The sequence below is a fragment of the Esox lucius genome, chromosome 5 (genome assembly GCF_011004845.1).
Source record: "Esox lucius isolate fEsoLuc1 chromosome 5, fEsoLuc1.pri, whole genome shotgun sequence".
NCBI lineage: Eukaryota > Metazoa > Chordata > Actinopteri > Esociformes > Esocidae > Esox > Esox lucius.
This window is the reverse complement of record NC_047573.1, coordinates 1,752,026-1,767,178: the sequence shown is the minus strand read 5'-3', so window position 1 is coordinate 1,767,178 and position 15,153 is coordinate 1,752,026. Positions and strand designations below refer to the sequence as shown.

The 15,153-nt window shown below is 46.4% G+C and overlaps 1 protein-coding gene across 1 annotated transcript in view; it reads left to right on the top strand.

Moving 5' to 3' along the window:
- Window positions 1-4,118: 4,118 nt before the first annotated feature.
- The window catches only part of jag1b (jagged canonical Notch ligand 1b), a 33,994-nt gene continuing 22,959 nt past the window's right edge, over window positions 4,119-15,153 (top strand). Inside the window, exons 1-2 of the mRNA XM_034292309.1 lie at window positions 4,119-4,523; window positions 5,045-5,353. Coding sequence (XP_034148200.1) covers window positions 4,446-4,523; window positions 5,045-5,353 — 387 coding nt within the window. The 5' untranslated portion in view covers window positions 4,119-4,445. The remainder of the gene's footprint in view (window positions 4,524-5,044; window positions 5,354-15,153) is intronic.

Below are 15,153 nucleotides of genomic sequence, written 5' to 3'. Positions count from 1 at the left end.
TTCCAGCCTCTTTTGTTGCCGGCTGGAATGTATTTGGTCATTGACTCGTTCCAGAGATCAGCTCAGCTTAGTGAGGAGGACAACACAACCAGGGACAGCCACTGTGTCTGGATCACTGTGCTGTCTAGCTAGTATGCAGGCCGTGGGCTATGGGGGCTGGGCCTAAGGCTACGGTGGCAGGGCTGAGGGCTACGAGGGCTGGGCCTGGGGCTAAAGTGGCTGGGCTTAAGGCAATGGGAGCTGAGGGGGTCTGGGTTGAGGGGGTTGAAAGTGTTAGGGCTGAGGGGGTTGGGGTTGAGGGGGTTAAGGTTGAGGGGGTCGGGGCTGAGGGGGTCTGGGTTGAGGGTGTTGGGGCTGAGGGGGTTGAGGGGGTCTGGGTTGAGGGTGTTGGGGCTGAGGGGGTTGAGGGGGTCTGGGTTGAGGGTGTTGGGGCTGAGGGGGTCTGGGTTGAGGGTGTTGGGGCTGAGGGGGTCTGGGTTGAGGGTGTTGGGGCTGAGGGGGTTGAGGGGGTCTGGGTTGAGGGTGTTGGGGCTGAGGGGGTCTGGGTTGAGGGTGTTGGGGCTGAGGGGGTCTGGGTTGAGGGTGTTGGGGCTGAGGGGGTCTGGGTTGAGGGTGTTGGGGCTGAGGGGGTTGAGGTTGAGGGGGTTGAGGTTGAGGGGGTTGAGGTTGAGGGGGTTTGGGCTAAAGGGATTGAATCATGGATCCCTGGATTCTCCTAAGGCACTCAGGTCATTGGTTTGACTACTGCTGTAATCACATTAACTCTGGAGGAGATTAAAACCACAGACTCAAAGGAGAAGAGCAAAGAGGAAATGGGAGGGGCGCAGAAAAGAAGGGGGTTGGGAGGGGAGGTGAGGGGAGTAGATGGGAGGTGAGGAGAAGAGAGGAGTTGGAGGGGAGTAAAGGGGAGGTTAGGAGAGGTGAGGAGAGGAGAAGAGAGGAGTTGGAGGGGAGTAGAGGGAAGGTGAAGAGAGGAGAAGAGAGGATTTGGAGGGGAGTAGAGGGGAGGTGAGGTGAGGAGAGGAGAAGAGAGGAGTTGGAGGGGAGTAGAGTAGAGGGGAGGTGAGGGGAGGTGAGAGGAGGTGAGGAGAGGGGAAGAGAGGCCCATCGTCATGGTCTCTCTTCTTCTTTGACAGTTATTCATGAGGTGAGAGAGGGAGAGAAACAGGGCAAAAATAAAACACCCCACAGTGAGTACTCCTTAGTTGAACCACTACACCCTCTTCAAAGTCAACCATCCCAGAATGAGATGAGAACCACCTCTGGGCAGGTCAAGGGGGCACTGGGGCAGATGGGACTCCCTCTCAACCTCCTACCCCCACCACCCAGAAAACCCTCTTTTGCCGGTTGCCTGTCAGTCTGAGGGAACAAACCACCAACAACAACCCATCAGAATGGAAATGAGCATATAATTTGGCGCAGCCCTTTGACGAGAGATCTCCAGTCCCCAGAGGGTTAAAGAGTTAGGCCAATTAACCCTTATTACAGAGAGAAAAAGCATTTAAATCAGGATGGTAACCTGAAACCAGGAGAGGAATGTCTGAAGGCCTTTCAAGGAGAAGAGACAAAGTGGAAACCTCATATAGAGACTTTAATCTTGAACCTCACAGACAGGAAATTGCAAAAACACCCAAAACGATTTATTTTTAGTGGCAAGTGTTAGTTTCACACACCTCCTACATTTGAAGATTCATAATATTAATTGTGATAAGTGGTTCTTGTTGGTATTCATTTGTTTTTGATCATTGTCATTAACCATGTAGCTACTACTCTTCCCGGAGTTCAAATAAAACTTGAAAGACGTGAGTGAATACATAAGAGCCTTGTAGGAGGTTATAGGTCAGGAGGACAGGTCTACGATTGACATTATCACACCATGGTTCTGGGTTGGGAAGGAGGACAGGTCAAGGGTCAGAGATTGCAACATCAGAACAAACATGGGAGCAATACCTTCATCTCTGGCTCCCAGTGAAACTACTCTGACCTGGAGATAAGAAAAGACCTACATCCCAAACAACATCAGTGCTCTGGAGAATAGTAGGGCACCACATTCCGAATAGGGTGTTATGGGGTGTGGGGAAACCTAGTGCTCTACAAATGATATAGGGTGCCATTTAGGACTCAGTAATCTCTACATAGGAAAAGTCAACAGACCCAAGGTAGCTTCCTTCCTGAAATAGGGTGCAAATACTGTCAGTCAGTCAGCTTAACTGGTAATGTAGAGATAGAGAATCATTATGCCATGGATTCATCACAGATGACAATGTTCGAACTATCTCCATAACTAACTAGATAACTAAATATTGTAACTAAGTAACTAAGTGGTGGTAAAAAGTAGCAATGCACTAGTCATTCAAGTTACTGATTAATGATAGTGATTGGCCTGTCCTCTAGTGTGTGTCTGTGTGTGTGTGTGTGTGTGTGTGTGTGTGTGTGTGTGTGTGTATGTGTTGTGTGTGTGCGCTTCCTCTAGGGATCTATCAATGTCCCTTTCTCACTTCTCTTTCTTCCTCCGTCTTTCCTTCTCACACACACTCTCTATATCCCTCTCTCTATATATATCCCTCTCTTTCTTAACATCCCTCTTTCTCTCTATATCCCTCTCTCTCTACATCCCTCTCTCTCTCTCTCTCTCTCTCTTAATATGCCTTTCTTTTTTTCTCTTTCTCACTGTCACTTTCCTTCTCTCTGTTGTGTGCGCAGAGACAGATTTGACTAGAGAGGGCAAGGGAGAGATAAAGAAATTGAAGGATATAGGGCTTGAGAGTGTGGGAGGGAGTGGGGGAGGAGAGGGAGGGGTGGGGTATGGGCTGGGAATGAGAAACAATGCATGAAACCTGTTTTTAAGTTGTTATAAGAGTGCTACACTGTATTGATCAGATGAGCAACTCAGGTTGAGGTCTGCTGCACTGAGTCCATACTGCTGTGACAGACAGACAGATTGAAAGACAGAAAGATAGACAGACAGACTGAAAGACAGACAGACAGAGAGAACAAAGGATGGTGTCAGAGTATCCAGCATCACTACCCTCTATTCGCTTTTGAGCATTCTCTCTCCCTCATTCTCTCTCCCTCATTCTCTCTCCCTCATTCTCTCTCACTCATTCTCTCTCACTCTCTTTCTCTTGCACGCCCACACAAACACACACACCCTCTCTCTTGGTTTCTCACTCTCTTTTTGCACTACACAAGAGTATAATATATCTATACAGTATTGTATATACAATATAGTATATTCAATATAGATTTTTTCAGTTTAGTTATTAAGAGGTTTACAGTTAAGAATGTTCATCTTAAGAAAGCTAGGTGAGATAACTTGGTAGTAGTTCACCTTAACTCAGTGAAGTAGTGGGTGTCTTTGAGACTACATCCCTCAATAAAGTGTTTATCAGCTAAATATGTGCTAGCAGGAAAGCGTCTCCTTTTTTCAGTTTTCCGAGTGTGACGATGGCAGATGTAGGAGTCCTTGGTCATACAGAGATCCATTTACAGACATCCATGTTTGACAGCACAAGATGAATGACCAATTATGTGTCAAAGTGGCAAGTTTCACAGACAGCAAAACTCTCCACAGCATGCCAGTCATGTCACATAGTACATCAGGCATGTGCACAAGGGGCAAAATTTGCTTCATTGTACTCTGGTAGCCTAATTTCCTCAAGAGAGGACCTTGTGTAGTGCAGATTTTTACGAAAGAAGAATGCCTGAGAAGCTTCCACAAACACACATCGTTATAGGACACATTTTTAAACTTCATAAGTGTTCTACATCTCCCTGCAGTTCATTTTGTAAATATTCTGAATTCCCAGACTAGCTCGTGGAATTTATTCATAATCTATTTTGTTAATCAAATATTTTACTTATCTTAAATATGCAGGAAATTATTGCTATTATGTTCTCAAACTTTGAAGTTGATGAAATATAGAAACTATTGATTGAAATATGAGAAACTGTACATGTATTTTTTCTTATAGCGGGAAATGCATGTGTATCGAGAGGTTTAAATCCATTACACCAGATAAGAGCAAGACTATAATGAAAATTCAAAGTAGGCGTGTTCTTGTAGGTTGATGAATATATGCACGTCAGATTTGTACCCCGCCTCTCGTTGAACTTGCTGTGTAGTTCGAACAAGTACTCAGTCTTGAACAGACCGACTGGGTGCGCAAACCCGCGTGGCTAGCGGATAGAGACTTTTTGCTGCGAATAAGTGGACAAAAACGGAATATAACGATACGAACTTCCTAACTAGACGAACTTGAGAAGACGGACAGTGAAAATAATAGTTTTTTCTCTGTGTAGGAAATCTGAGGATTGTTGGAGAAAAGCATTGTTCTGTACTCCGTGCATGTTTAAATCATAGGAGTGCAGCGGTGCCGTGACTCGGCCAGACAACGTCTAGTTTCCAAACAGAGCGGCGGGAGCGACAACCTCACAGCACAGGCATGATTCTGAGACGGGTTTCGATTGTTGGCGTTGCTGCTTTTTGCTTACATGCCTTGTTGTTGTGCTTTCGTGCAAAGGTATGTGGATTAATCTACCTTTGCACAATGTGGACAATGATGAATTTTAAGGAAATATTATTCAATAGTCTCGCTACTTAGGCTAAGGGTAGTTATAACATCATGTTAGGAGTGTGGCAACAGGCGAGTGAGTCCTAATGTGGTACGGTTGTCATTTGCATGTTTATCTTTCGCGGACTGGCTACATTTATCTGCTGCATGTGCAGCCCTCTCCGATAAAAAAGCAATAAACTTAATTTGCCTATTCAAATTGGTTAGAGAGAATTTGTTTTAAAGGTTTTGTGGCTGAATTAGGTAGCTATCATTCGTTGGTCAAATCTCCTCAAAGTTTGCCACTTTTGTAGATCGGGATTTCCTCTAGCGTCCTTTCTAAATAGTTATTATTGCTGAACGTAAGAGTTTGACACAACAAATAGAAAAGTAGGTTATGTAGTAAGCTGCGGCGGTGGACTGAATAGCGGATGCTCTCTATTCGCAGCTAGGTCCAGCGGTTTCACAGACTGTGTTCTATTGTCCAACAGGTGGCCGAGGGAACGGGTCAATTCGAGTTGGAAATCTTATCTATGCACAACCTCAACGGGGAACTTCTCAACGGGTTGTGTTGTCACGGGTCGCGGAACCCCGCAGATCGGAAATGCAGAATGGATGAGTGCGATACGTATTTTAAAGTGTGTTTGAAGGAGTATCAGTCGAGGGTATCAGCTGCGGGACCGTGCAGCTTCGGGTCCGGATCTACCCCTGTCCTTGGAGGGAATACATTTTCTTTGAGGAGCGCGTCTGCGAAGAATGAAAGATCCAGGATTGTTTTACCGTTCAGTTTTGCCTGGCCGGTAAGTTGATATCCTATACTATATATTTTTTCTGTATACAGTAACCATTAATACCGGCTTGCACATTTTTGTCATCCCCATAAGTGCCCTGAAAGGATTAGCCATCGTGCCACGTGCTGTCTGGTGTAACCATAGAACTGTTGTATTCTTTGCAATTATACTGCCAATCAATCATTTGTCTAGCGAGGAAATACAAATAAATAGTGAATGAATGTTGCATGTTGTCAACAGCGATTGATGGCCAAACTACTAAATGAACCCTTTGACTTGACTCGACCTCTAGTTTTGTAAATGAATCACGCCATTAATCATGCATACTGATAGATTCGTTTTTCTTACTTCGTACCGCACAACTCTCCCCAAAACATTGTTCCAGCAATTTATTTATTGTGCTCGAAATGTAGACGTGTATGCATAGCTGGACATTTTGTACCAGCAATGTTTATTCATTTATTTGGAGCTTTCCAAAAACATCAGGCAGATGTGGCGTCATGGAGCTCCATTTCTCCGCCGGCCAAAGCTGTTGTAGTAGGATTCCCTTTGATCAGGATCAGTCCTTGCCTCGGGCAAAAGCTATAACTGGCAGGGACATCTTCAGTTTCAGCTTCCTCTTATGAAATTAGCTAAAAAATATAATGGACTTTCTGCATCTATTTAAATCCGATTCAAGTGAGGATCATAATAATCCTGGTTCTCACCTCTTAATTATCACACTGTTAAGAAATGTAATGATTATCTTGTAAAACGTACTGGCGTTGTGTGGTTGAAAGTGGTTTGGAGACCCACAAGTTGACTTGACCCAAGTGTTATTTGCCAAAGTTGCAAAACTTCAAGTTGCCAGACTTTGGGTGCTTGCCTCCACGGACCGCAGCTGTAACAAGAGACTAATATGAGCCAGCAGTGGAGAGAGGAAGGCGGACCAGGCTGAACATCATTCCACCGCCCCAGAACGGTCTGTCTCTCCCTGCCCTCATCTGGTGGATCATATTGACAGGCAGGCTGTTGGTTTAGTTGTTCCTGTTAAATTCGGCGTTTGTCCATTTCTGTCTGGGTCCAGTTGAATGGTCTGGTACCCCGGGGTATCTATCTGAAGAGCGGGATGGGGTTTACCATAACCTCCTGATCTCATGTCAAAGGTGTGGATGTGGTTTTACCAACAGCTGTTATACAGTTGCTGGTTTCAGCTATACCTGTTTTCGCAGCGTAGGCTATGGTAGCAAAGCTATATCGTTTCACCTGTCTATAGCAAATATCTAACCTGGGAAACTAACAATAGTTTTCATCATGGTGTTACTGACAGCTGGGATGTCCATAAGCAACAGTTTAGCTCTGTTCACTTTGCCCCCTGCCAGGAACAGGGAAGATCTTACTTGTATTCTCCTTGCAGGCCGGTTAGGGTTAGGGTTAGGGTTAGGGTAAGGGTTAGGGTAAGGGTAAGGGTAAGGGTTAGGGTTAGGGTTAGGGTTGGGGTAAGGGTCTTCTGGGTTCCTCTTCCAAGGGCTTTAGAGAAGGAGGATGCGGAGGGAATGTTACTGAGGTTTCCGTCCGTCGGTTTCGTCGCCCTGTCTGGTCCGTTGGAGCGGCACAATCTCTTGATCCATCACTGCTCATGTGGACGGACGGCCGGAGCTGCGGACTCATTAAGTGCAACAGTTAAGCATGGGTGGCGAGGTTAAAGAGATGACATGCCTGGGCTCCAGCGGAGCGTGACGGGACCAGAGAGAGGGACTCCCACAAAGCCCCAGACCCCACTGGGGGACCAGGATTCATCCCTCTGACTACCCACAATTTCAAATTGACCATCATCCAAACCTCCAACTTTAGCTTAATTTTAACTAATGAAAGAACTTCTCTGCAGCATATCAACCTGCACACACTGAGTGGGACAGGGGGCTGTGAAACCACCCAATCACTGGGATTTGCCTTTGCCATCTGTCCACAACAGCCAATCAGTTTGTGTGGAGTACAAAGAGTTGATATGACTGACCGTGGTGATTGTCGCTGCTTACTGAAGTATGGAGGATCTAGGAGCGAGGGAGGCCGAGGCTGAAAGACGTCCTCTATCCTCAACCAGACGAGAGGCCTCTTTTGTACAGTACAATAGCAACCAGCGGCGACACGCATCAAAAGAAAAATGTAACCTCGTCTGACCCCATTGTTGACCCTCCAGCTGGCAGTGGAACGTTGCTGAGTTAAGTCTGTTCATATATGTTGAGGTTTTTGTTAATTTTCACTGTCCGGTCTCCATGCCCTGTGATGGAGAATGGTTTATATTCCAAGCCAGTTTTGTAAGGCTTTCATCTCTCTGGCACTTTCCTTTTTTTTTAGACTGAGTTAGATTTTTGTGTTATCAAGTTGCCATGACATCAGTGTCATCAGAAACTGTAACCTAATGCTGCTTGTGCAGGTGGTGGGTGTGTCTGCCAATGTCTACAATAGCATTAGAAACAAAGCCAATAAAAGTCTTAGATGTGTGAACGGTCTGCCAAGTTTATTGTTAGGCTACAGCTTGCACATTACAATCAGATTACCTGCATGTCACTCAAAACAAACAGACACGCACACAGCCATATGACACTAGAGTCAATCGCAGTTCTGCTCTGCTATTGGTTTTCCACTTCTGCCTTTCTGGTTCCATTGGCCTGTTGGCTCATCAGGCATACTAATTAACCGGAATCGGCCTGTGTTGGACTCAATTCAGAAAGCCAACCATGTTCCAGTCTCACTTCCAAACTTTTTATAAAAGCATTTCCGGGAGGTAGGATTTGATTTTTCAGTTTACACTCAGAATCTGAATGGAATGTTAATGGCTGTGAGCTCGAGCCTGGCTGTCGGAGGGGGGCGACCTGGGGGCTCTTGGGCAGGTGTTAGAGTTGTCTCGACGCTCCACCTTGATGGAAAGCAGTTTCTCCGTGGTAGATGAGCAGTAATGGTGGTGTGTGTTGTGGTAGACGAGGCGTTCTGACATGTTGGCTTCAACGGTTTTCCGATAGCTCCTAGTGTCTCCATGAAGACAGGAGAAACACCTCTGTTAATGTTAGTTAAAAGGCCACAAAAATGAGTAAAGTGTTTTAAATTGTTTTAAAAGGATTAAGGTATTTATAATATTAATAGCTTTGTACATGGTAAACATTTGCTAATGACCAATTAGAGAAGATCCGATTGAAGTCCCAAATGGCCCCTGATTCCCTATGTAGTGTACTTCAACCGGAGCCCTGGTGGTTTGCCATGAATTAGTGCCCACTGTAGGGAAATGAGTGCCGGAGATGAGGTGTCCCGTAACAGTCTCCAGGAGATAAGGTGGTCTGGGTTAAGTCTCTTGGTTGTCCGTGTGACTGCTGTGTAGATAATTTTTTTTTATGTCTGTAATTGATGAGCAATTAGTGCATTTAAGGTCCGTTATAGTCTGATTATGTGAAGTTTTTTTGGTATGTTTAAAAAAAAAAAGGTATTGCATGAAATGCCGTTCATCAGAGTAGATGAAGCTTATTAAATACAGCTATCAATGGACTGCTTCAGCTATAAACTACTACAGCTCTAAACTATGGAACTCCAGAGCGATTCAATGCCGGTCTTGGAGAGACAAAACTCCTTTGAAATAAATGCAAATTTGATAACCGGTGGTTGCATAGCAGGTACTAGCAGTTAGAATCTGTGTGTCTGTCTGTGTGTCCTGTCCCTAAAGCTCACCATCTCAGTTTGAGACACACCTAATTTCTCAAACGGTGTGTTGAGCTCACTTATATTGCTGTTAATTGCTCTGTTGCCTGTATGTATGCTTGGAAGATTGGGAATGTTATTTGTTTTCTTTGTGTTTTTGGGAATGTCCCTCTTTAAAAAAATAAAAAAATACCGTCCCGCAATTAAAACTGAAATGTTTTTGGGCTTACTGGATTCGAAAACCAGGTCTCCCACATGTATTTAACCAATACACCACAATGCTATACATTCGCCCAGTCGCTAGACACCATTAAGCATTGTGTTAAACTTAAACGTTTCTTATTAAGTTTACTTCCATCACAAATTGCATCTATGAACTGTATGGCTTTTGCCACTGCCTGTTTTAACAGCTTATTAACCAGCAATAGGCTTAGTAATAGTCATTAGAATTGAGCAATTTCTAGCCAGACCGAAATATTTTTTTCCCTGCCAAGCTATTTCATTTTATGGCACAAACACTTTTGTTTTTCTTTCATTCGTGAATGACATTGATACAGTAACTATCAATATAGGTGACGATAACTGATTTTCTTGTCAAGTGAAAAGATGAGATAATCGTGGAAACCCCTGCTCTATTACTGCCCAAGGGGTTTTGATCTAGACTATATTACCCCCAAAACCATGCACGGATGTATACTTTGAAAATCCACCAGAAAGAGTTGCAATATAACCACAAACAGTTTTATTTTAGGCTTATTATAACGTTAGATAGTGAAGGTTATAGCCAGCAAAGTTTTTGTCTGACCGGAACAAATCCTGATGAATAACTGCTTTTGACTGTGAGGAGATTCGAATGTGGGACCTATAATTTACAGGTTCGCTTCTCTAACCACCACGCTATTCAGTCAGTCAGTCACATTAGCTCTTCTTGGCCGTTCTGCGTTTTTGTTTAATAATGTTTCCCCATACCCGCACGGCCAGGTGCCCTCACTGGCATAGTTTGAGATGAGCTCGTCCATTCATTTTGTAGAGGTTACATACTTTGTGTATCAGGTAGCTGGCAAATGACAAACTGTCCCACTTTGCGATATGTAGAAGTCAAGCCATATCAAAGTGTCATAAAGCAGTCGTTATGGTATGATACCGGGAATTCAGTCGTGTGTTCTGACATCTCGACCAGTGATTAGTTCAGATGGGCTTTTATCAGATGTCCCGTCGGTTTTATTGGACTGTGTCTGGAGGACAGCCAGGAAAGATAAGAAGATGGAAAGACATGTACCCGTGTGACATTTTGAGTTCAGTGAGTTTACTCTGTCAGAGTCCCTGTCGCGGGGTCCCTGCCGCGGGGTCCCTGCCGCGGGGTCCCTGCCGCGGGGTCCCTGCCGCGGGGTCCCTGCCGCGGGGTCCCTGCCGCGGACATGCAGTGTAGACATGCAGTCTTGACTCCTAACTGAGTTACAGCGAGACAGACAGACTAGCCAGTGTGTCTGTTCTGAATGTCTCCCTACTCTCCTGGCTGTGTGTCTGTTCTGAATGTCTCCCTACACTCCTGCCAGTGTGTCTGTTCTGAATGACTCCCTACACTCCTGCCAGTGTGTCTGTTCTGAAGGTCTCCCTACACTCCTGCCAGTGTGTCTGTTCTGAATTTGTCCCTACACTCCTGCCAGTGTGTCTGTTCTGAATGTCTCCCTACACTCCTGCCAGTGTGTCTGTTCTGAATGTCTCCCTACACTCCTGCCAGTGTGTCTGTTCTGAATGTCTCCCTACCCTCCTGCCAGTGTGTCTGTTCTGAATGTCTCCCTACACTCCTGCCATTGTGTCTGTTCTGAATGTCTCCCTACACTCCTGCCAGTGTGTCTGTTCTGAATGTCTCCCTACACTCCTGCCAGTGTGTCTGTTCTGAATGTCTCCCTACACTCCTGCCAGTGTGTCTGTTCTGAATGTCTCCCTACACTCCTGCCAGTGTGTCTGTTCAGAATGTCTCCCTACTCTCCTTGCCAGTGTGTCTGTTCCAGACAGGGTTTTATGAGTGTCTACATGTTCTGTATTTAAACAAGGCATTAGACAACAGACTGTTAAATTGATAACGGACAGTTAGACGGCTTCTTATATTAACCAGCTCGTGAGATGACAAGGATGTATGTTTGCCTGTGTAAATTAAAGGTTGAATAAACCTGATAGTTCTTGAAAGTTCTAATAACTTTAGACCCTCCCCTCCTCCTGTCTGGACCCTTTCCACCTCCTCCTCCTGTCTGGACCCTTTCCACCTCCTCCTCCTGTCTGGACCCTTTCCACCTCCTCCTCCTGTCTGGACCCTTTCCACCTCCTCCTCCTGTCTGGACCCTTTCCACCTCCTCCTCCTGTCTGGACCCTTTCCACCTCCTCCTCCTGTCTGGACCCTCTCCACCTCCTCCTCCTGTCTGGACCCTCTCCACCTCCTCCTCCTGTCTGGACCCTCTCCTCCTCCTCCTCCTCCTGTCTGGACCCTCTCCTCCTCCTCCTCCTCTTGTCTGGACCCTCTCCTCCTCCTCCTCCTCTTGTCTGGACCCTCTCCTCCTCCTCCTCCTCTTGTCTGGACCCTCTCCTCCTCCTCCTCCTCTTGTCTGGACCCTCTCCTCCTCCTCCTCCTCCTCTTGTCTGGACCCTCTCCTCCTCCTCCTCCTCTTGTCTGGACCCTCTCCTCCTCCTCCTCCTCTTGTCTGGACCCTCTCCTCCTCCTCCTCCTCTTGTCTGGACCCTCTCCTCCTCCTCCTCCTCTTGTCTGGACCCTCTCCTCCTCCTCCTCCTCTTGTCTGGACCCTCCTCCTCCTCCTCCTCTTGTCTGGACCCTCTCCTCCTCCTCCTCCTCTTGTCTGGACCCTCTCCTCCTCCTCCTCCTCCTCCTCCTCTTGTCTGGACCCTCTCCTCCTCCTCCTCTTCCTCTTGTCTGGACCCTATACAAAAAGCGCACACTTGATCACTGAAACGGAAAGGCCAGGTGTAAGAAATATGGTGAAACCAGGTGAAACCAGGCCAACAGTCCACTGTTTTAAAGTTGTGATTTCTGCAGGAGAGGAAGCCTCTGCTTTGGAGGAGGTCTTTAATGAAACCTGATGAGTTATGTGACTCCTGGCCAGAGATCCTAGTGTCTCCATAGTTCCTGTGTGGTTTACTTATGATCAAACTCCAATTCAGCAATTTTGTAATTGAAAGGTATTTTAATGGACTTGAATTGACTGCAATTTTAATTGACTTGACCTTAACCCTGGCTGATATGTTCTGTCTAATTGTGATTTAAGGCTAACAAATCTGTGCTGTTTATCTAAATGACTTTTGCTCCTGTAGTTTGCTATTGACAGATTAGTTTGAAAGAACAATAGCTGCTTGGCTGGTGAGGTAACACTTGTCAGAGGAGGAAGCCAGCCGTGAGAAAGTTTAAGGTGTGTAATGTGTTGTTTAGTTGATGAGTCTTGGATTGAGGTTAGGCAATGACAAAGTCTGACGTGAGAAAGTTTCATGTGAACTTGGTTAGCTTGGTGATTTTAAAACCTTTTCGCTCCGCTTCCCTAAATGGGGAAAATCACGTTTTACTCTCACTATTTATTTTAAAATACTGGTTGCCTCCTTAAATATTATAATTTCACTCATTTATCAAGATATACCAAATGAAAACCTATTCTCAAATACCCAATCACAATCTGACTGACGGCATCGAAATAGCAAGACAACACTCATTAATACAGAAATACAATCAAAAGACTCCACAAAGGAATAGGGAAGATGAACCGTATGAGGTCATTCATACCCAAGGATGTTTACCATGAGCCCCGGTCTAAAGTACCAGGCTGGGGCTGTAGAATCATGTTTACCATGAGCCCCGGTCTAAAGTACCAGGCTGGGGCTGTAGAATCATGTTTACCATGAGCCCCGGTCTAAAGTACCAGGCTGGGGCTGTAGAATCATGTTTACCATGAGCCTCGGTCTAAAGTACCAGGCTGGGGCTGTAGAATCATGTTTACCATGAGCCCCGGTCTAAAGTACCAGGCTGGGGCTGTAGAATCATGTTTACCATGAGCCCCGGTCTAAAGTACCAGGCTGGGGCTGTAGAATCATGTTTACCATGAGCCCCGGTCTAAAGTACCAGGCTGGGGCTGTAGAATCATGTTTACCATGAGCCCCGGTCTAAAGTACCAGGCTGGGGCTGTAGAATCATGTTTACCATGAGCCCCGGTCTAAAGTACCAGGCTGGGGCTGTAGAATCATGTTTACCATGAGCCCCGGTCTAAAGTACCAGGCTGGGGCTGTAGAATCATGTTTACCATGAGCCCCGGTCTAAAGTACCAGGCTGGGGCTCATGTTTACCATTAGGAGGTCTTGGTAGTGGACAGTGGACAAACAAGACAGGCTGCAATATTGCCTTTTTGAAATGCCTTGAATATGTTGTCAGGGATAAGTGTGTGAATGTGTCAAGGAGGTGCTACTAGTGGTACTGTAAACCACACAAACCGCTAGGGTGTTTGGGTGGTATTTTATAACATGTAATCAGATAATGTGTATGTCAAGTATTCTTTTAATTATTAAATGAAGAAAATTTAAAATATATATAATATTTTGTTGCAGACAAGAATAAAAGTGAAGATCTTACTTTGACTGCAGTGATTTACATTTTCTGGTCATTAACATGTACAAACTGTATTGTAGCTGATTTGCTAACTACCTAGTAATTGTGATGGAAATTCAAAGGTCCATCCAGTAGATTTAAAAGTGGTAGGCAAAGCAGAGGAAAACGGTACACAGTAGCAGTTTATCAAAACTTGCAATGAGAGCAGAATCACAGTAACAAGGTAACCAGTGACAAATCTGAGGTAGTTGAAAATATATTAAATTCTTATACCAGAATGAGTAGGGAGAAACCATTTGCATAGTCGTTATGTCATGAAAATGACATGTTTATTACATGTGTCTTCCTTTATGCTGTCCTAAAACGCATTGATCGGTCTTTACCCTACACCCACACAACATCCACACCTCACGTTGTTCCTCTCAGGGACCAGAGCATAGAACTCTCCTATCTGACCATTCTGTAATCAGTACTATGGTTAAGGCACTCTTATCCTAAAACTATCTTTTAACCAATACCTTTATCAACAACAAACACAGAAATGTCCATAACATGGCTTACACATTGTATGCATGCCCAGGCACGTTTTTAGTGAATAAAACAAAGAGAATATTTGGAACATTTCCCTGTGGCAACTCGTTCATTTGTCAATACAGCAATACCGCGGGAGCAGTGGAGCAGGCGCTAGTTACCGCGGGAGCAGTGGAGCAGGCGCTAGTTACCGCGGGAGCAGTGGAGCAGGCGCTAGTTACCGCGGGAGCAGTGGAGCAGGCGCTAGTTACCGCGGGAGCAGTGGAGCAGGCGCTAGTTACCGCGGGAGCAGTGGAGCAGGCGCTAGTTACCGCGGGAGCAGTGGAGCAGGCGCTAGTTACCGCGGGAGCAGTGGAGCAGGCGCTAGTTACCGCGGGAGCAGTGGAGCAGGCGCTAGTTACCGCGGGAGCAGTGGAGCAGGCGCTAGTTACCGCGGGAGCAGTGGAGCAGGCGCTAGTTACCGCGGGAGCAGTGGAGCAGGCGCTAGTTACCGCGGGAGCAGTGGAGCAGGCGCTAGTTACCGCGGGAGCAGTGGAGCAGGCGCTAGTTACCGCGGGAGCAGTGGAGCAGGCGCTAGTTACCGCGGGAGAGTGGAGCAGGCGCTAGTTACCGCGGGAGAGTGGAGCAGGCGCTAGTTACCGCGGGAGAGTGGAGCAGGCGCTAGTTACCGCGGGAGAGTGGAGCAGGCGCTAGTTACCGCGGGAGAGTGGAGCAGGCGCTAGTTACCGCGGGAGAGTGGAGCAGGCGCTAGTTACCGCGGGAGAGTGGAGCAGGCGCTAGTTACCGCGGGAGAGTGGAGCAGGCGCTAGTTACCGCGGGAGAGTGGAGCAGGCGCTAGTTACCGCGGGAGAGTGGAGCAGGCGCTAGTTACCGCGGGAGAGTGGAGCAGGCGCTAGTTACCGCGGGAGAGTGGAGCAGGCGCTAGTTACCGCGGGAGAGTGGAGCAGGCGCTAGCGCCAAGCTCACTAGCTGCTTGTTGATCATTCTCACGGCCACCGATAGTCAATTG